General features: G+C 39.2%; 1 protein-coding gene across 1 annotated transcript in view; it reads left to right on the top strand.

Moving 5' to 3' along the window:
* The first annotated feature begins 6,365 nt into the window (after window positions 1-6,365).
* LOC133534658 (headcase protein) overlaps window positions 6,366-23,818 on the top strand; it is a 68,669-nt gene continuing 51,216 nt past the window's right edge. The window contains exon 1 of the mRNA XM_061873865.1: window positions 6,366-7,092. Within this exon, the coding sequence (XP_061729849.1) occupies window positions 6,503-7,092 (590 nt within the window). The 5' untranslated portion in view covers window positions 6,366-6,502. The remainder of the gene's footprint in view (window positions 7,093-23,818) is intronic.

Raw genomic sequence — 23,818 nt, 5'->3', positions numbered from 1 at the left:
GACAAAAGATCCAGGTTTCATAGATCACGTCACAAATCATTCAATTTACAATAAAATTAATAAGATAAATGCTCTCATACTCTCGAGGCTGATGGCAAAAAGGAAAAAAAAAACATATAATATAATAATTAATACCTATAATGTAATAATTCCAAATAAAACAAAATAAAATATTGATCCTTGTGGAAAGTGGACTCTTCTCTTATTTGTAGAAAATTTTCGGTAAATTTTGTACGTCTAACAACCTTTTTAGGGTTCCGTAGCCAAATGGCATAAAACGGAACCCTTATAGTTTCGCCATGTCCGTCTGTCTGTCTGTCTGTCTGTCTGTCTGTCTGTCCGAGGCTTTGCTCCGTGTTCGTTAGTCCTAGGAAGCTGAAATTTGGCATAGATATATAAATCAATAAAGCCGACAAAGTCGTACAATAAAATCAAAAAAATTAATTTTTTTTAGGGTACCTCCCCTACACGTAAAGTGGGGGTAAAATTTTTTTTTCGCTTCAACCCTAGAGTGTGGGGTATCGTTGGAAAGGTCTTTCAAAACTAATAGGGGTTTTCAAGAAACATTTTTTGATAAAGTGAATATATTCGGAGATAATCGCTCCGAAAGAAAATGTGTCCCCCCCCCCCTCTAACTTTTGAACCATAGGTCCAAAAAATATGAAAAAAATCGTGGAAGTAGAGCTTAAGAAAGACATTAAATGAAAACTATAGCGGACATGATCAGTTTAGCTGTTTTTGAGTTATCGCAAAAAGTTTTCCCTTCATAGTAAAAAGACTTACTTTAATTAGGTACTGAGCCCTATTTGTTTAACTCGGGTGAAAGGTACCATTTACTACACTTTATGCTCCAGTTTAGCTTATTGTGACGGGAGAGTAACTACGGAACCCTACACTGAGCGTGGCCCGACATGCTCTTGGCCGGTTTTTTTTTGCTATTAGTCTACGAGATAATTACTTTATTTATTTGATTTGATATTTAATTGATTTTAACCTATTTTCCCGCTTTAACATATTTTTAAAATATTAATCCTATCGAAAAATAGTACGGTATTTCCTGTAGGCAATATTATATGGATGATTTACGCATAAGAACATGTTTTGCTATGGGCCACCGCTTACTAGTTATTTACGAAAAACAAAAAGAACAAATAATCAGTCTTTGATTAGCACAGACATATATTATGTTAGCTACGTGGCATAAAGAGATATAAGCTTTTTTAAAAAAACGCAGTTTTTGTCCACAGGCACATCACATGTGTTTTACCTGTGGACGGCGATAACCTACGGACGTGACTGTACCTAGGGACATAAAATCGACTGTATAGGTTAAACAAAATATTTCTTCTAAAACACCTAATTCACAAGATAAATATAATCATTAGGTAGCTAAATAATACGTTGTGCATCTTATAATACACCTTTGGCTTCTTAGCATTTCAATATTCTCGGTACAACTCTTCAACAAATTAATCGGAGTCTGACGAGTTTCCGCGATCGTCCCAGTTATCGGAATCATAGTTCAGCCTGTTACATTTATGACAAATGAAACTAGATTCATAGTCAGAATCTATATTGTCGTTGTGAGCTTTTGAAACGCATTTTTTATGGTATCTAGCCTTACAAATAATGTATGTAAGTAAAGCTTTATAGCTATATTATTATATACAATAACGCATGATAACTTATTGTCCTCTAAGATAGATTTTTTGGTATCATCTATTTGTTTAGACTTTCTAGATCTAGATAATCCTATGTCTGCTTTGTTTGGCAACTTATATTTTAATAAGATGCACTGAAATTAAAGAAAACATTAAGAAGTATGTAATCGTCCACAGGTAAAATCAGCAATGTTGAACCTATAGACAGTCCACAGGTACAAAAATGCAATTGTCCACAGGTAAAAATTGGCCATTTTTATTTTTAAAACCGTTACTGATCATATTTAAAAGTAATGGCGAAAAGCAAAAAACCTAAGAAAACAACGATCAGATATTGATATCAGACATGTGATGATAAAATCAGTCGTAATAATGACAGACTTTGCAAAAACTATGCTGAAAAATGCGAGTAAAAATTTATTTTTTGGCACAAAAACTTTGAACAGCAGAAAAATATACAATTCCGTCTAAATGACGTTTACTTATAGTCTGTATCTTTAGGTAGGTATTTAAAAAAAGGTAAACAAAATCTACCCTCAAATGGCTCCTTAAGGCAGCTGAGGGTAGATGAAAACATTACATGATCAAATAATGTAGGTTTAAAGTCAGGTCGTTCAGTGACAGATCCAGGCGGTTTTGTATTTGGTTGGTTAGCCAATAAATATTAAAACTACCCGAAAATTTACAAATTGTTTGTTTACCTTTTTTTAAATACCTAAAGATACAGACTATAGTGTAACCATACGAAAAAATACTTTTCGGATATGTACACGATATTTGTCTCTGTTCTGTTGTTCTTTTAATACCGGCAGTGTCTAAAGGTACAACCGTCTACAGGTACAACACTTGCCCCTATCCATGCCAAATTTCAGCTTTCTAGCACTAACGACCACGGAGCAAAGCCTCGGACAGACAGACAGACAGACAGACGGACATGGCGAAACTATAAGGGTTCCTAGTTGACTACGGAACCCTAAAAAGCAAATTTAATGAAACATCACACTTAAGATGCTCTATGACTCTTGTTTATGGTAAAAGATTGCAAGTAAGTACTTATAAACTAGTTTTAGTTACTTATTTTACAAAATTTGTGGTTTTATGTCCCATTACTACCGGTTCCTGTTCCATTATAGGGGTATCTACTATATAACTATGGATATCAGACAGTTTCTTAAAGGACTTTATATTCTTATGCGTAGGTATACATTATCACATCTAGTATGTATTGTGAAGCTACTGTGAGAATTATATTTCCTTGAATCGTTCTCTCAGTGAGTCAGGAGAGATCCAGCATTGCCATCAGCATTATATAATAATATTAACATTACTATAAATTTTACAGGAAAAATATAATGAGACCTACTCTATCTTGATAACTTATTTTTAATTAACAAAAAACATTTCCATATTCAGTTTGCAATTTAACCAACTTTACGTGTGTTTAATACAATTGAAATTTCTATGAGATTAGGTACAATAAAGACGCCTTTCTAGGGAAAGGAAAAAACGGAACCCTTATAGGATCACTATGTTGTCCGTCCGTCCGTCTGTCTGTCAAGACCCTTTTTGTCAGGAACTCGTGGAGGTATCAAACTGGAATTTATATCAAATACTCAGGTCTACTGTCCCTTGGGGCTGTGGAAAAATCTAACTTCTAAGCCAACGCAATAAAAAGATACAGCCGTTTATGCCGCAAATTTCCGCAAATTTTCGACACTCGCAAGGGAATCAAAACCTACAGGGTACTTCCCGTGAACTCAGAATCTTGACATTTAGTACGAAGCAACTATAAGGAAATATTATTAATATAGCATAGATAAAGGAAAAATTGCGAAAACAGTAAATTTTTAATTACATCATATAATAATATATACCTACAGGTTTGTACGGATCCTTCGGTGCGCGAGTACGACTCGCTCTTGGTCGGTTTTTTTTTCAAATAAAAGAACAAGTTTTGAAATCGGTCCATTCTCTAAATTACTTATCCCTGAAAAACCGACATACGTGCATTAAATCGCGAAAATTTGTGAGACAATTTGCCGATAGATGGCGCTGTACGCAATTATACGTAGTATAGGTACTTCTGATCAAAAATCTTTCGCCTTCATAGTCACAAACGAGATAATTCAGTTTGTACGGAACCATCGGTGCGCGAGTAAAACGAACTCGCACTTGACCGGTTTTTTTTAATTCGTTTTATTGTAGTGTTTTCTGAATTGAAGAACTCATTAACCTTACAATTTAAGTAAGTAAATAATTTTGTATCAAGCAGAAACGTCGAACAAACGATGCTATTAAGCTAAAAAACAAATTGAAAGTGGAAAAATTCACTGTCTTAGCTGGGACTTGAAGCCACGACCACCAAATCGCAATAATGTGTACCTAAGCTTACCTTACAATTAAATGGTCGGTGAACGCCCATCTCACTAAGTATGTAGATACCTACTTAAAGTTCGTGTCATCCACGATGACGCGCAGATTTGTCAAATCTAACCTTTAATAACATTGCAATATGAGTCAAGGCACGCGTCGTCGCGAATGACACGATCTAAACATTCTATACCTATGTAAAGTCGTTAGTGAAGTGACTGATTAGTCAATGAGTTTTGTTTGTCAACTGAAACGGTAACTGTACTCTCTGCATAGCAACATATCTACGGTCTTCTTAATTCTTAATTGCGACATTTTAAGGTGGTTGTGTAATTTACAATGTAAGTTGGTAATAATGAACTGTCATCGGTCGTCGTACCAGACGTGCCGACGGCGAGTCGAGGCCAGGCCGGCCAGCACCGGCAGCGGCCGGTAGAAAGAAGATATGTCACTAATTGACCTAATTGTATGATAGAAGTAGGTACCTTCTGCCTATTATTTCACTATCTATTTACTTAAGTACATATTTAATTACGTACCTAACCTTTATTTGTTTCATACATCTAGGTAGGTGCCGCAAACCGGGGTTACTTTGATCAATTTTAGAGTTTGGCACCATTTTTTGACGATCCTAATATACGTAAAAATATGAAATTAAAATATAATAATCGGTTTTTTCTCATCTTTCAGGCCACCAAATAAAATAATATAAAGGTTTTTTTTTTCAAAAATAAATAAAAACAACGCGATCAAAGTTATATTAAAAGGTTTACTTTGAACCCACTACTTTTTTTACTGACAATCTAAAGTAAACTCGCTAAAAAGCCAGTATGAATTAAAAAAAAAACGGATAAGTACTTTTTAAGTTATATATCTTTGTAAGGTGTGGGGCTACATTGATAACATACCAAAAGAAACAAATTAATAACTTCAAAAGCTTTATCTATAAAAATAACTATGGTCTGTGTACCCGGGTTTTGGATTGTTGCCTTTATACTTATCGTATAATGTTCTATAAAAATCCCGTACCTATGCTTCCGATGCGGCACTAATATACTTTCTGCCCGCCACTATGTCTGCGAGCGCATCAAAGTGTTGTTCTTCTTGATATTTTTTAGTACTCTCGCAACCCATGCATTTTTTTGAAGCTCTAGCATGGCTTTTGTAAAAAAAAAATGTTTATTTATTATTCGATTAATACCTTGGAGGCCTCAAGGCGCGTATGACGAAAAAAAAACTAAAGCAAAGCAACATACTTATAAAAATATAAATAAATCATGATAAAATATAACCAATTTCCACCCAGAATGTTCATTCTATAGAATAGAAACAAAAAAAGGTAAAATAATTTTTGGAATCGGAGGAACAGTTCAGAAGGTCAAACCCTACATACAAACTTACAATTCTACAACCTCTGCCTCACTACAGATTCACAAACGATACCTATTTAGTATATAAGTATTAAAATTAAGTATATGTACATGAAAACATCGGAAGCTCCCAAAATAACTCCTGGTGTTACTGTAATCATTTGATCAATTTCACCACGTATAAGTGATCAAAGACACCCCAACTCATGGATTCCCCGGCCACGTGCGCATGTATGGGTTGTCGAATTCAGGCATTTTTTTAAGCTCACGAATAAATTTAATACTGATAAACGTAAGACACGATAAAATTACATGTATTAATTATTGACACACGTACAGTCAAGTTTTTTAGCCAATAAAATCAGGAAGAAAGCGTACTTCCCGTCAATTTTTTTTTCTAGGCGAAATAACAGTTATTACACGCGCCCCCAGTCACTATGCATTGGAGCAACTATTAGTGTTGCCAAAAAATAACTGCTAGGTGTTATTCAACTCGTTTAAACAAGCACTTTAGTAGCGCATGGAAGTTATTATCAAAGTCGAACCGCAAATCAAAGTAACCCCGGTTTATGGTACCTACGTTATTTCGAGTAAAAAAATAAACATTTTTTGCATCGAGTGATTGTGGTATTTCGGCACAACCTGCTGCTGTCGTTGATTGATACGATAATATAATTGAAACTATAATCAAAGTAATGAAGTTATAACTTTTTATTATATAAGATAAGAACTTATTATATGTACATGCAGATGCATTTGGTTTACTCTTACTATACCTATAGTTGTTAAGTAAAGTTAGCGTCCACCCCAGCATCTCCGTTGGTGGTTGCAACAGCCGCCTCGCCTACCCCGCCGTGTTCGCGCGAAAGTGAAATGTGCAGCACTTTCCCCACCCCGGCAGCGACGCCCCGCCCCGCTGCACCCGCCCGAGCCCCGCGCCCCGCGCGCCGCAAGGTCAGCCCTGTGCAGAGAACGCGGCGGCGCGGCGACGCGCTGCGCTCTTGAAATTTCGCTTTCGTTCACTCGCGACTATTAGTCGGCCGCGCGCGCTCCGGCAAGCATGTGTTTTTGACGCGCTCTGCACGTTCGATTTCGTTCGGTATGGCTCCGCGGCGGCAGGGCGCCGCCGGCGCGCTAGAAGATAGCGACACTCGAGGGTGCTGCGTCCCCAGCGAATGCTTACGTCCCAGAGAACCCGTGCGTTTTGAGGACGCGGTACGCGTGCTATGCAACAATGACACGTGCGCCGCCGGCCGGTATATGCACAGAGCCTGCTTCGAGCAGTGGGAAGTCGGGGTGCTGGCTTACTTGAAGTCTTGCGGGCGGGCCCGATCTTGGTCTGAAAGACAGCGGCACCAGAACTTATGGACGAAGAAAGGTTACGATTTGGCATTTAAAGCTTGCGGGTGCCGCTGCGGACGAGGGCACTTGAAGAAGGACTTGGACTGGGCGCCTCCAGGATTAACGGCGCGGGCTGATGAGGACAAAAAGCGTCGACGACGCACGCGTCCGGGGCGCACGCCGGCAGCAGGCGACGGACGCGCGCGGGCCTTCAGCCTGTCCAGCTCAGGTTCCTGCTCGCCACCCTCGGCCCCTTCTGAGCCCTCCACCAGCCCCACGCATCAGCCGCAGCACGCTCTGACTCCGGCCAAGAGGAACTCCAAGGTGGAAATCGTTTCCGATAGAATCAGGTGAGCAATAAAATCAAAAAACTTATAGTATTTATTAAAACATTAAAAAGAAATAATTATTTATATATTAAATTGGTGATTCTTACTTCGGTGTTTTATAACCTAAGTAGTTTATAATCTAGGTTCTAAAATAGATTCGTCGTTTAAGAAATTTAGATTTACCGTTTCTTTTTCGCCCTACCGGCATGTTGCCGGCAAACAAAACAAACTTCATCGGCCCGACCCGGCAAGGTTAGTCTCGTTTTTGTTGATTAATATATTCCAATAAGATCAATTAAGTCTCTTACAGCATTTAACCCATATCAAATGTGCTATGAACAGTGATAACATTTATTCTATGACCGATTATTACATGCAGTAGGTACTTATATAACGGGTTTTCCTTCTCTGTGTCCGCTACTTAGTTACGTTATTTATTCAGTTACGATTGCAATTTAATTAGCTTTATAACATGCAAGAAATTATAGATTTCGTACCTACTTATCTTCTTTCCTATGACCTATCAAATCTGAGGAAGGTGGCTAGAGTCAGACTAGCAGCATAATTTCATAGAAGTTTGACGTTTAACATTAGTTATTCTGTGGTTTAACATAACACTTGCAGGCTAATCATGCATCATGATCGCGTTGTCCCGGCATTTTGCCACAGCCCATGGGAGCCTGGGGGTCCGCTTGGCAACTAATAAATAATAAATAAATAATAATAATATATACATGAGAAAAAAAGTGTTTAAAATATTTAGTAGGTGAAGGTACACATTAAAATAAATAAATAACTATTGGACATTCTTACACAAATTGACTAAGCCCCACAGTAAACTCAAGAACAATATGCACGTACATATAATAATAATAATAATAATAATAAAATGCTTTATTGCACACTACAAAAAAAAAAAATGGTACAAAATATGTAAAGGTATAAATATGTAGGTAACAACAGGCGGACTTATCGCTAAACAGCGATCTCTTCCAGACAACCTTCAGATAGAGAAATGGCAAACATAATCAAGGTAACGGGTGGTGCAAAAATAAAATAAAATACATATACTACAAATATTTAATATATATAGGTATACTACATTTATTACTATATATAAACAATATATAAATAACAAATAAATATATAAATAAATGACAAAGGAAAAGCCATACAAATAACGAAGAATTTCAAAATAAACAACTACATTTATGAAAGAGACAAGTAATGTTCTTTTAATCGGTTTTTAAAAATAGAGAGCGATTTAGCACGTTTGATGTCAACGGGCAGAGCATTCCACAGCCGGACAGCGCGAAAACTGAAAGAGTTAATGTAAAATTTCGAAGAGGAAGGAGGGGGAACTAGTAACAGATTTTGAGAGCATCTGATAGAGGAAAGAAATTTAAACCGAGTTTTAAGATAACAAGGAGTATTGGGGTGAAACAGAGTGGCATACAGGAGGGAGAGAATATGTGCGTTGCGACGGAAACGAATAGGTAGCCACTTAAGCTTTGAACGAAAGCTTGAAATATGATCAAATTTGCGCAATCCAAAAATAAATCTAATGCAAACATTTTGAAGTCGATCGAGTTTGTTCAATTGCTCTTCAGTAAGGTCTAAATAGCAGATATCTGCATAATCTAAAATAGGCAGAAGGAGAGACTGAGCAAGCGCATATAAGTAGGTAGGTAGGTACATTTGGATTGGACCATAGGTAATGGTAATTTGTACCGAGAAAGTAGACCGGTCCTATACCTAGACGATGTCAGGAAATGCTTAGCTTGGGTTATAACCTAATATATCCATCTATCCGAAGATGGAGAAGCAGCAGTGATAAATAAAGAGAGAAAAAAAAATAAGGATAGACAGGTTGGGTAAGGATACCTATATATAGTTGTTAAGTCGTATCATATCAAGACAATCCTGCAAGTCATCAAGATAAGGAATGATATTGTGCAACACTTTACAGTTTTATGTCGTCACATCTAGCTTTGCTGTAGCAATTTTACTGTAGTAAAATCTAAATCAGCATAATATAAAACGCGTATAAATCCTCAGATTAATGACAGCAACTGCTCACCCACTTGCTACGTACATTACAAAAAAGTATTTATGCATGGGTCCTATATGTACTTAAGTACCTACCTTATCTGGGGGCCTAGCCAAGATGACAATCGTACCGTACATGGACAAACTCCAAACGAAGGGGAAACAAGTGTGATGACAAAAGTCTCGTGGCTCTTTCTAGGTTAAATGCGTAAAGGAACTGAATTGTTACTGTTAGGAATTCTACAGATGCAACTAAAGGATACGAGTACGAGTAGACAATTTCGTCTGCCTCGTCGATGACGCAGGTAAGTGGTCATGTGCTTATTAATTAATTTACTTACCTATGTACAGTCAGCATCAAAAGTATATACCGTTCCCTTATACCTTAACAAAAATATGTGTCTTTACATATGTATAAAACAGTTAAATTGTTAGGTATAAGACACTTTTGAACGCGAACTGTCGAGATATAGGTATCTCTATTTGGAAAAAAATATGACTTTTTTTGGCACGTTGTTTTATACGCTGCTACTGATGCTGACTGTACATACCTATTTCTATGTGTTTTTTAAAACTTTATAAATAGATATATACCGGCCTACTTGCAAATTGTAATACTTTTTAGACAAATGGCTATAATACAATAGGTACTATATGTAGGTTAGGTACTGTATTAATGTTACGGGATCTATATAATATGTAATTGGTTGTAGTCTAGGGGCCTGATGGGTTAACGTTGTGTTGTTTTAACGAATAACGAACACAAATACCTATCTGTCCATGTCAGATATTTAAATATTATTATACCTTCTACTCGTACATATTATATAATCGTCATTTAGTACCTATATCACATTTTGTTTTAACAATTGTTTTTGCGCGCTTCGTTATGCAAAATATTATTGCAAGTGGATTAAATCGTTTACGATTTTTGTTTTTAAAAATACTTAATAGGCAAATTATTTTCATTCTTTCGCCTGAAAACATGAACCTACCCGAAGTACCTAAGTGTTTACCTAAAATAATGCTGAATCCAATGACCACAGCGCCTGGCAACAGTGGTAACATGGAAACAGACACCGAAATTGGCGGAGCCGTAAAAATGCAATTTGGTGCATTAACCACGCCCGAGTGCACAGCTGGTTTCCGTTTCCCGTCAGTTCCCGAAATTGCAGCTGCCCCACACTGGCCAAATTGCTGCGGTTTCTTTATATAGGTACCTACGTATCATGTGAAAAGCTGACATAAACGCTGAAGTTAGCTACGTACCTGCTAAACCTCTGTGCATAAAGCCCGTCGCAGACGGAGCGATAATATAAATAAAATATATAAGCTTGTGTTGCGGGTACTTAGACAACGATATATATAATATATACATATTTATAAATACTTAAACACTTACATAGAAAACATCCATGACTCAGGAACAAATATCCATGCTCATCACATGAATAAATGCCCTTACCAGGATTTGAACCCGGAACCATCGGCTTCATATGCAGGGTCACTACCCACTAGGCCAGACAGGTCGTCAAAAAAAATATACCAAAAGATATAGTACCTTACGATATATTTTACGTGCCAGTTCACAGAGTCCACACACGAAGCTATAGTATATATTTTGGTATCGTTGTCGTGTGTGGTGCTTAGCTATACTATAAGATATATTTCGGTATCCTACGGTATATTAATAAATATATGTATTATCGTTCCGTCTGTGCCGCGCTTAACTACAGAATGCTCCTTATACATGGCTATCTTTACTATTAATTTTTTATTATACTTTATAAAGGAGTTATGGGAAAACTTATTGTTAATAAAATTATTTAAACTGATACTTATCGAGCTTAAATCTCCTTACTCATAAGTTTTAACAAAGTTTGATAAACGGTTTTGAGGCATGTATGGAATGAGCTTACTTACGTTTATTTTTCGATACTTATTTCCTATCAAGTGAAAAAGATAAAGCTGTCGTATGAAAGTTCATAAACAGGCATACTGTTTACAAAACAAGAATAATCGTTACGTAACTCACCGCTATCGCATAGGTATTTACACGTGTATGCATAAGATAATTTTATGAATAAACCACTAATTATGCTTCGAGAAGTTGCTAAAAAAATAAGCGTTGATAAGACAGGGTTTTAGAGACTTTTAGATAAATAGTATCATGTCAGGGGGGCGATTTTTAAATTTCGAGTGCTCGATTTCGTGTAATTGCCTTCAATTTATCTCCACTACTAGGCATTTAAATTCTCCTAATGGATTTTTTTTATACTACGTCGGTGGCAAATAAGCATACGGCCCGCCTGATGGTAAGCAGTCTCCGTAGCCTATGTACGCCTGCAACTCCAGAGGAGTCACATGCGCGTTGCCGACCCTAGCATTTCCCCCCTCGTTGAGCTCTGGCAACCTTACTCACCGGCAGGAACACAACACTATGAGTAGGGTCTCCGCTCTAGATCTGGAATGATATCCGCTGTGCTGTGCCCTACCACACAAAGCGAGATGACATTCACAATGCCCATACTTCTCTTTTGGACGTAGTTTAAGGACGTACCCGGGGTCCGGGAATTGAACACGAGTGGTCAATACCACTAGATTCCCAATTTATATTGCTCGTATTTCTAAAATATCAATTCGCCGTTTTCCACAGATTTTCGAGTGACGAATTCGAACGCTCGAAATTCAAAAATCAGCTCCCAGTGCAATTACTGCAATTTAGTTTATAAAATATTATCGTGTACCGTACCAACTCATGGGAGTAAGTACCTATTTGTCTTGTATTTTGTGTAGTATTGTACTTGCAATGAATCCTTTGATAATGATTCCACAAATGGCCAGGCTAAAGACATCAAAATCGTGTTCTAGAATCTTTAGTTTTATTCTTCATTTGATTTATGTGTTACAGCCGGGTTCAGACGGGTGTAAAGTGTAATGTAATCCATCGTGTAATGTAACAGAAATTCTGTGTAGGATCCGTCGGCTGTCTGTTTTAACGCGAATACAAAGGCGCTCGTAGTGCCGTCCACACCACACGTTGACGCTATAATACTTATGTAGGTATCTACAAGTAATCTTACAGTATACATTAAAACATAAATAAAATGAAGAATTAAAGATTCGAGAACACGATTTTTATGTCTTTAGCCTGGCCATTTGTGGAATCATTATCAAAGGATTACTTGAATGCAAGTACAATACTACACAATTGAAAAATTTTAAATGTTCAAAATTTAACTCTAACTTTTAGTTTTCCGATTAAGACCATTTTACAGTATTCATTATAAGGTCAATTTCAAGCAATAAAAAATATTTTGTTTATTTACACCTTACCATCTTATTTCTCATTTTATATATTTTTTGGGTTCAGTATGATTTCATCACAATGATAACATAATACAAAATACCTAATCAAAAATTTATGAGTATGTTTATGTAATTATCAATAATTCCCTACCCCTCCATACTTAAAAGTCTGAGCAAGTGCTACATTAGAAAGTCCAATACGCTGCTGTCCTTACCTAGAGGCCAATTAAAACTAGGTACCTACCGAGGTATAATAATATTTATTACTATCTAAATAATGTCAGTTGCCCATGTGTCTCGCGCACCCCAATACATGTACGCACCAGTACGAGCGAAATATACCCGCGAAGCCACTGCCATCATTTAGATATCATTTTGATGTCACATGTTTGAATTGGCCTCTTATTCTAAACAATATGCGCTAACGTTACATAGCGTAGGTGTCGTAGATTAGGTATTTTACAGATACAAGTCTTGATTGAACCGTGGGCGACGTGACGTCCGAATTTATTCACTCGTTAACTTGACCTATAAAGATGCCTCGAAAAATAACCTCAAGGATTTCACTTCATATGGTCCGTAAAGCTTCATTAATCCTTACTCCTACATTGAATTAATATACCTAATTATCGTGAACGAAACGTATCGCAATACTCGTATTTATCCAAAGAGTTATGTTTGCGTAATTAAAAAAATACTTGACATTTTTAACCGCCTCATTGTAAAACGAGCAATAAAAAAAAAAACAACAATCCGTTGTGTCCGAATACGAAAGCGGTAAAACGTGTATTGTTAAGAACAGGAATATTTAAAAACAAGTTTTTTAAATCGAATGTAAACCTGTTCCACGTAATATTATTAAACGATAATAGGTAATAAGCCAGTTTAAACGAGCTGACGTTCAGTTATCTCTGATGCGGCATTAATTATTTATTAGGTAAATTGCATTAAGTTCTGACTAGCTAGTCGCATTATGATAATATTTTTCTAAATTTCGTTTTATCGCAGTACTTGCAACGTTAAGTCACTGTAGAATAGCGCTCCATATGAAAAGAAACGTATAATTTCGTTTTTAATAAAAGTTCTCCGCTGTATTATTTTCTAAAAAGGTAGCGAAAGAAATTACAATTTGAAAATAAGGCTATTTGCATTCCACGCTCGCTGCCGCGCCTTACGCTGTGTGTACTCAGACACATTAGGCGATCCTGTATGAATTTACAAAAGAACCTGCAAAACAGCTTTATTCGCCTGCTAATGACCGCCACAGGATGTCTCCAATGTCAATAGGTAACTTTAAAATGCACGCAGACACCAATCATACTGTAACCCGATGCGTGCTCAATGGTAGTCTGCGAAAATTTAAATCATCAAAATATTGTTTCTGCCTACGCTAAACGATCTTGATTGTTTTAACAACTGAATCCAAATTAATTGACAGTGCCTTTTAGTCATCAGATATTTGTCTACTGATTCCAGTTGTCTACATAATTACTCTTTAGTAATCTTTACTACTACACAATATAGTAAACTTATTACGTTTTACTGTGTATAACAAAATTAGGAAAACGTGCAATCCATTTCTAAAACCATCAATTAAGTAGAAAAACGTCTACGCGTAATAGGAGGGCGTGTCTCGTAAATACGAGTATCAGTCGTAGCATCTTTATGAGTTTCTTCACAATGAATTAAAAAGAAAAATAAACTTTATGTTATATACGTATAATAATGATTATTGCAGGAAGCTGTTAGGCGATTCGTTTTTCAAAGACAAAAAGCTGTCAGATCACGTTCGAATCGACCTTGAGACGAGCCCACGGCACAAGGAGGTATTATGTTCCATTAAGGCGAATGTGTTAAATGATAACAATCCGTTTATACCTACCGAGATACATATAATTAACTTGGAGATGTGAAAACACTTATGTCATCGTGCTTTTGTGTGTGTGATGTGTGTATAGGTTAAATGCGACGAATTAACAAATTAGTATCATATCCACATCAATAACACCGCCTACGTCCATAGGAATAATTGTTTTGCTGCATTTCACGCAAATGCAAATCGATATCCATTTTACATGTAGGTAATGTTATTTACTATACTGCTATCTGCTATTAATTCAAAATGATGCCTCACATACTGGTGCTACGGGCTGTCTTTATTGCACTTCAGTTAATTTAAGTTTCTCCCAATTATAATACAACGCTATCTTACACTTGTATTCCACTCTTAAGTCTTAATTAAACTCATTCAAAGCTTTCCTTTTGCTAAATGAAAGAATCTTTTCACATAAAGTTTTACTTAATTTCATCCCTTTCATTACGGTTTAAGAAACTGCTACAGACGTCTGATCTTAAAGTTTATTAAGTATTAACGACGTATGTTAAGTTCTAGTATTTAAAAACTGCTATTTATATCGAGTTTCATGCTTATCAACTTCCTGCTGAACGCTTTTGATGATATCTCGGAATTGAAACAATATTAGGAATCAGCGTTTCAACTTACCTCTTACAAATAAATACTGATACATTGTGCTATATTGTGCGCGCGAGCTGTAAGCGAGCGCGCAATAAGAAAGCCAATGTGGGTAATGATCAATGCACACGCGTTTCATACGACGTTTTTCAACACACTTGAGAGGAAAAAACAAAACTTATAATTTAGTTTTTTTTGTCAAAACAGTAAAAGTGCAATTTCCAAAATGGAGCCTTACAGATTTTATATCGAATACTTGCACCAAAGCGTGCTGGGCTTGTAGGCACTTATTCGCCAGTTCATTGAAGTAAGCTACCACCACCTTTTTCCAAGAAAGACTGGCCGTTTTTCTGATTTTCCATAACGTTTCATATGCAGTCAATTATTTTTCACCCGATTTTGATGGTAAAAGGCTATCGTTCTCGGCTCTTGCCTCTATTAGTATTACTGGCAGCGTCCATTTTATGTGTCATTCATTTTCAATGCTTGAAAATGACATTTTCGATATATAAACTAATGAAAACATGCAAACCTATTCCAATTTTATGACAAATACGGAAAATTGCTGGCGCGTAATTTTTTTTATGTACGATTCCAATGCGCCCACAAAGGCGCAAATGAAATCGACCAACAGCCAATTAAAAAAATGTAAAAAGCTAATATTTTCGTATTTCTATGCGACGGATGGAGATCAAATCGAAATAGTTATTTATGATACAAGTGCAGAAAATAGAAAATTCGCACGTGTATCGTACATCGTTTTACAGTACATATTACTCTTTAAAGTTTTTACATATGCACGGAAAGTGCTCATTCCGTGCGGGAAAGTAGTACCATATGTACTGTAAAAAATGTTATGATACATAACGTAGCCTCTCCTTAAGACCGAGGCGCGATTCCGACTGAGTCAGCCGGCGGCCGGCGGTGAAGCGCGACTAGGCCGACATGTAACTAGGGGAGGCCTCTAAAGGGTATCATAACTGAAGTCCGTTCATTTAACTTCTTAAGTAAAGTCTGGGAACTTGGAAAGATTACGTCAGTGTTAATGTTATTTCTATCACCTGTAAAGGTACTCCATTCATCCACCATCATTTGCCTCTCAAGTGCGTACTAACTAATTCTAACTAAAAACGGTTACATACAATTAACAATCATAACTTTATCAGTTCCAATTATATTACGGGATTACTTTTGACACATTAATGAAAGTAACCTCTTATGAATCTGTTGATTGCTTACTTACCTACTCATGCCCTTACTACGTATGACTAGCCCCGTCTTAGGGTCTCCCCAAACCAGTCGACGCGGAGTCGGCTTTCGCCGAGTGTTTTACACCACACTATTCGCATTTAGCCGATCGACCGTCTCCGCGGTTGGACACCTGCGTTTAGCAGTCTCATCCTCCTTGCGGCCGTAGAGACGCCCGATCGCCTGCGACTTGCTATCGCAACAGTTGTAAAGCGACGGTCGGCTCTCCCGTGCTCCGTCCTGCCGTCGAGACGTCAGAAAGCACACGTACAGCCGTTGAGTCCGATGAACAGATGTAGGACAGCGGGTGATCGGCAATCGTAAATCTCATTTTTGGAAACTGGTTGTTAGTAACAACCTGAGTTTGAAATTGAACAGACCTGTAAGATTATTTTCCTTGGTAATTGTTACATATTATATAATAACCTGTGATGATGGATATTTTACGTAGACGGGCATGGAAAAAAAGGCTTACCAGCATTTTTACCGTCATCGGCTCTGTTCGGCCGTCGTCAGCTATGTTCGGCCGTCGAAGACGCTGAACGGCTTCCGCCAGCTCTGACCGGTCCTTATCGTAGGTACTCGGCCGTGACCGGAGCCGTTCAACTCTTTCCGGCACCGTACGGCGGTATAAGGAGATTTATGAATGCGAACGTGTGCGGTAGGCTGCAAACAGCGTCGTACGAATGCGAACAGCTTTACGGCAAAACGCCGTTTTCCCGTCGAAAGACGTCGTTTCGCGTGGGCCGAGCCGATTTACGACTTATTCGCTCTTATTGCGTTGACATAAAGCTTTTTCCGTACGCGATTTGCCGAAACGGCGTCGACTAGTTTGGGGAGACCCTTAGTTTTATTTGTTTTAGATCCCATCTATTCGACGTTTATCTTTTCAACAAAGCTTGAGGACGACGTGCAAAATTGCTTGGCGCGAATATTTCAGTACCGATTTCGCAATGCAAGTACGATTTAAAATCTATATTATAAGTTTTGGTGCGTGTGTGTGGTGTTTTGCGGCAAACTAATTCCGCATCTTATTTTTAAGGATATCTCATTTGCAACGGATGCGATGATGTCTGGTATTCTAGTTATATTTCAAATGGTTGGTTCATGTCCTTGATTGTTTGGAGTGTGGTTGGGTCTGAGTCGGCGGCTTCCTTTCCCATGGCGGTGGTCGTCGGCAACTTGCCATGGCTCGTTAGCTACGTTTTTAGGGCGTGATCGGTGCAACGGCGCATGTCTGCATAAATTGCACCCGAATATTCATCTGTACCCTCTACACTACACGTTCACTTAAACCCTACTAATAAACTGTCTTGTCACGTAGTCATTGTAAAGCGACCTTGTATTAATTTTTTGGACCACAATAAGGGACCCGTCGTCGCGGCGTCGACCACATTCGCTCGCCGAGACAATGCAGTGTTTTTACATTTGCAAAGCTTAAAAAGTGCCGTGTCGCGTCATTTTACTTGCAAATCTGTGTGATTATGCATAGTGGAGTTGGCCGAAGATGTATTTACGTGTGCATTGTGCACGGTTACGCGGTGGGCATGCAGGCCCCTCGCCGCATACAGCCGCACGACGCTCCCCTCGGTGCATTTTCACGCGATGTCTGCTTTTGCGCGTTCGTCAAATGACTCAAATGATCAATCGCAAACAATGTGCCTCCCAAAACATGTCGTTTAAAGACTGATCACGTTCGACGTTAAAATGTATTCGCATGTGCGTTTTTAAATGCAATCTAAGGTACACGATTATTATCGAGTTTTTATTCGTTTCAATTTGTGTTAATACATATAGGCATCGGTCGGTTTCCACTGGTCCCCAATAAAGATATTATTGGATTGTATTTTATCGTCTGGCCACGTACGTACTTGGCTGGCGATTCAGTTAAGAGCCCTTAATCCTTGGAGCGTTCTCCGATTTCACGAAATAACGCTCGATAGATGGCGTTGGCGCTCGGTACGCGAGCGCCGGCAACGCGACGCGCGTTTCAATGCAGACTAGAATAATCTTGATAGTTTTCAATATAATTTCAAGCAACATTAATTTTATTGTATATGCACAATAGTTTTTTTTTTATGTACACTACTACTAAGTGTACAGACTACAGAGTGTACTATAACCCTTGCTCTTTATTCTGTCTCTTTCACACCAATGGAAAATGAAGAAGTTACTAAATGACTGCAGGTATAAATAAAGTATATTAGTGCGATAGAGAGACAGATAGTGTTTCGTTGTCGTATCGTAAACGATTGGCATGTTGGCCACACACTTGCTTAGTGCCTAGCCAAAATACCAATCGTTTGCGTATATCAGTGCAATAGAGAGAGAGTAGTGCTTCGTTGTCGTATCGTAAACGATTGGCATGTTGGCTACGCACCCATGATACCTAGCCAAGACGCCAATCGATTGCGCATATTAGTGCGATAGAGAGACAGATAGTGTTTCCTTGTCGTATCGTAAACGTTTGGCATGTTGGCTACGCACCCATGCTGCCCAGCCAAGATGCCAATCGTTTGTGCATATTAGTACGAGAGAGACAGATAGTGTTTCGTTGTCGTATCGATTGGCATGGTGGCTACGCACCCATGCTGCGTAGTCAAGATGCCAATCGTTTGCGCACATTAGTGCTATAGAGTTTCAGTGTTATTTGAAATCACGTTAGGGTTTGTATTATTATTTTTGACCCGAATGAAGTCCATCCAGGTTCTTATGATGGAGTCAGGAGTTGGTCACCAGAACTCCTAATCTACTCATTATAATTCCATCGTGCTTGGGCTCAAAAGATTTGCCCTGACGAACACCATCGATCTAGATGAGGTCCAGGGTCTCATGACGGAGTCAGGAGTTGGTCACCAGAACTCCCCAGAACTCCTAATCTACTCATCATAACTCCATCGAGTTTGGGCTCAATAGATTTACCCTGATGAGCACCATCAATCTAGATGAAGTCCAGGGTCTCATGATGGAGTCAGGAGTAGGTCACTAGAACTCCTAATCTACTCATTATAATTCCATCGTATTCGAGCTCAATAGATTTGCCCTGACGAGTACCATCGATCTAAATGAAGTCCAGGGTCTCATGATGGAGTCAGGAGTTGTTCACCAGAACTCCTAATCTACTCATTATAATTCCATCGTGTTTGGGCTCAAAAGATTTACCCTGACGAGTACCATCGATCTAGATGAAGTCCAGGGTCTCATGATGGAGTCAGGAGTTGGTCACCATAATTCCTAATCTACTCATCATAACTCCATCGTGTTTGGGCTCAATAGATTTGCCCTCACGAGCACCATCAATCTAGATGATGTTCAGGGTCTCATGATGGAGTCAGGATTTGGTCACTAGAACTCCTAATCTACTCATTATAATTCCATCGTGTTTGGGCTCAAAAGATTTGCCCTGACGAGTACCATCGATCTAGATGAAGTCCAGGGTCTCATGATGGAGTCAGGAGCTGGTCACCAGAACTCCTAATCTACTCATCATAACTCCATCGTGTTTGGGTTCAATAGAGTTGCCCTGACGAGTACCATCGATCTAAATGAAGTCCAGGGTCTCATGATGGAGTCAGGAGTTGTTCACCAGAACTCCTAATCTACTCATTATAATTCCATCGTGTTTGGGCTCAAAAGATTTACCCTGACGAGTACCATCGATCTAGATGAAGTCCAGGGTCTCATGATGGAGTCAGGAGTTGGTCACCATAATTCCTAATCTACTCATCATAACTCCATCGTGTTTGGGCTCAATAGATTTGCCCTCACGAGCACCATCAATCTAGATGATGTTCAGGGTCTCATGATGGAGTCAGGATTTGGTCACTAGAACTCCTAATCTACTCATTATAATTCCATCGTGTTTGGGCTCAAAAGATTTGCCCTGACGAGTACCATCGATCTAGATGAAGTCCAGGGTCTCATGATGGAGTCAGGAGTTGGTCACCAGAACTCCTAATCTACTCATTATAAGTCCATAGTGTTTGGGCTCAAAAGATTTGCCCTGACGAGTACCATCGATCTAGATGAAGTCCAGGGTCTCATGATGGAGCAGGAGTTGGTCACCATAATTCCTAATCTACTCATCATAACTCCATCGTGTTTGGGCTCAATAGATTTGCCCTCACGAGCACCATCAATCTAGATGATGTTCAGGGTCTCATGATGGAGTCAGGAGTTGGTCACCATAATTCCTAATCTACTCATCATAACTCCATCGTGTTTGGGCTCAATAGATTTGCCCTCACGAGCACCATCAATCTAGATGATGTTCAGGGTCTCATGATGGAGTCAGGAGTTGGTCACTAGAACTCCTAATCTACTCATTATAATTCCATCGTGTTTGGGCTCAAAAGATTTGCCCTGACGAGTACCATCGATCTAGATGAAGTCCAGGGTCTCATGATGGAGTCAGGAGTTGGTCACCAGAACTCGTAATCTATTTATCATAACTCTATCGTGTTTGGGCTCAATAGATTTACTCCGACAAGCACCATCAAATTACCATTATGATGAATAGATTAGGAGTTCTGGTGACCAACTACTGAGTCCATCATGAGACCCTCGACTTAATCTAGATCGATGGTACTCGTCAGGGCAAATCTTTTGAGCCCAAACACGATGGAGTTATGATGAATAGACTAGGAGTTCTGGTGATCAACTCCTGAGTCCATCATGAGACCCTGGACCTGATCTAGATTGATGGTGCTCGTCAGGGCAACTCTATTGAGCCCATACACGATGGGAGTTATGATGAGTAGATTAGGAGTTCTGGTGACCAACTCCTGACTCCATCATGAGACCCTGGACCTCATCTAGATCGATGGTGCTCGTCAGGGCAAATCTTTTGAGCCCAAACACGTTGGAATTATAATGAGTAGATTAGGAGTTCTAGTGACCAACTCCTGACTCCATCATGAGACCCTGGACTTTATCTAGATTGATGATGCTCGTCAGGGCAACTCTATTGAGCCCATACACGATGGGAGTTATGATGAGTAGATTAGGAGTTCTGGTGACCAACTCCTGACTCCATCATGAGACCCTGGGCCTCATCTAGATCGATGGTGTTCATCAGGGCAAATCTATTGAGCCCAAACACGATGGAGTTATGATGAGTAGATTAGGAGTTCTGGTAACCAGCTCCTGACTCCATCACGAGACCCTGGACCTCATCTAGATTGATGGTGCTCGTCAGGGCAACTCTATTGAACCCAAACACGATGGAGTTATGATGAGTAGATTAGGAGTTCTGGTGACCAGCTCCTGACTCCATCATGAGACCCTGGACCTCATCTAGATTGAAGGTGCTCGTCAGGGCAACTCTATTGAGCCCAAACACGATGGAGTTATGATGAGTAGAGTAGGAGTTCTGGTGACCAACTCCTGACTCCATCATGAGACCCTGGACCTCATCTAGATCGATGGTGCTCATCAGGGCAAATCTTTTGAGCCCAAACACGTTGGAATTATAATGAGTAGATTAGGAGTTCTAGTGACCAACTCCTGACTCCATCATGAGACCCTGGACTTTATCTAGATTGATGATGCTCGTCAGGGCAAATCTATTGAGCCCGAACACGATGAGGTTATGATGAGTAGTTTAGGAGTTCTGGTGACCAACTCCTGACTCCATCATGAGACCCTGGGCCTCATCTAGATCGATGGTGTTCATCAGGGCAAATCTATTGAGCCCAAACACGATGGAGTTATGATGAGTAGATTAGGAGTTCTGGTGACCAGCTCCTGACTCCATCATGAGACCCTGGACCTCATCTAGATTGATGGTGCTCGTCAGGGCAACTCTATTGAACCCAAACACGATGGAGTTATGATGAGTAGATTAGGAGTTCTGGTGACCAGCTCCTGACTCCATCATGAGACCCTGGACCTCATCTAGATTGAAGGTGCTCATCAGGGCAACTCTGTTGAGCCCAAACACGATGGAATTATAATGAGTAGATTAGGAGTTCTAGTGACCAACTCCTGACTCCATCATGAGACCCTGGACCTCATCTAGATCGATGGTGTTCGTCAGGGCAAATCTTTTGAGCCCAAACACGATGGGATTATAATTAGTAGATTAGAAGTTCTGGTGACCAACTCCTGACTCCATCATGAGAACTTGGACTTCATCCGGGTCAAAAATAATAATGCAAACCCTAACGTAATTTCAAGTGAAAATGCGTTTTTCAGAAAATCGCAGCCAAATAACACTAGACCTTACTCATAGTGTTGTGTTCCTGCCGGTGAGTAAGGTTGCCAGAGCTCAACGAGGGGCGGGAGGGGGTTAGGGTCGGCAACGCGCATGTAACTCCTCTGGAGTTGCAGGCGTACATATGCGGGCCGTATGCTTGTTTGCCACCGACTTAGTATTTAAAAAAAAGTAACACTGAAAATCCATCAATAAGCGAGTCTGTTAGGTATACTGTAAAAAATGAACTTTTATTAAGATTTTCTAATCGCAGTATATAGCACTTCTCGGAACTCCGTAGCTGATTACGATCGCAACGAATGCCTGACAATCGAGCACAGGTCCGTCCTCTAAGCGCGCTCCGCGCGGACTGAGAGCGGGGCGTCGCTGCTGCGTGATTTATACGTGTTTTAAAAAAATATAAATTTACGGCAATGTAGGTCCCATAGTTACGATTTTTTTTTTATAGTTTAACATAAAGTTACAGTTTGCTATAATATTATTTTTAAAGCAAAATATGCGTACAATTTGCGGAAATAAAATATACTAAAACCCTGTTTTCGCCAAAAAAATGAAGAAAACTCGGAAGGTATTTTATCAGTTTTTTCAAATGAATCTTCGATTGTTAATCATTCCAGCCCCTCGTACGAGATATGTTGAATCAAATTCTAGTCATTCATGTACCAAATGATTCTTGTTTATAGCAAAATTGAGAACCGAAACGCCACATCTCACTGCAAAATTTGGAAAAGACTCCCAAAAAACCTCATTAAAAAAGAGGTTTAAAAGAGAAAATGAAAATTTGAACTGTTGGAGCCCCTAGTTTAGGAAACGATTATTTAAGTACGTTATCAGTTTTTGAATAAATACTAATAGTTACGTCGTAATCTTGAATGAAAAAGGAAGCATTTTACAAAATACGCTCGTCTGTAGGAATAAGGACTCTTAAGTTCATTAAGCAGTCGAGCGGCGGACCGGCGACAATTCCGACCGGACTATGCATAATTTAGCCATTAATTCTCAAAATGACTCTTGGAAGTTCTGCGTTCAGCGTTCGCCAGACGGGGCAGGCCATCGTTATAATAATGTATGTGTCAGCTTTGAATGCAGTTTGAAGTTTACTAGACCAATAAACAGATATTTATAAATTTTATAAGCAGTTTAATAACGCTTTATTGCGGCCGTTTCCATTAAATTCCGCCTATGCGAATCGCGAGAGTAAGAAAGTAGCCTGGCCTTTAAAACGGCTCTCTCGATCTCGCTGCGACCGACCAGCGAGAGCATTACTCACGCTGAAATGCACTCAGTCCGATACAGCCGACTCTTAGCTTAACAACCCGTTTAAAAACAAACTTACAAATATTTTCTCGTCGTCCGCGCACTGAGATGGCGGGAGAAAGTTCGGGTAGGTTCAGGGGCGCGTTGCGAGTCTATTTGCGTCCGCGGCGGGCGATCGCCGATGCAATTAAATTTGT

The sequence above is a fragment of the Cydia pomonella genome, chromosome 2, assembly GCF_033807575.1.
Source record: "Cydia pomonella isolate Wapato2018A chromosome 2, ilCydPomo1, whole genome shotgun sequence".
NCBI lineage: Eukaryota > Metazoa > Arthropoda > Insecta > Lepidoptera > Tortricidae > Cydia > Cydia pomonella.
The sequence above is the reverse complement of the archived record's forward strand: the minus strand, read 5'-3'. Positions and strand labels throughout refer to the sequence as shown.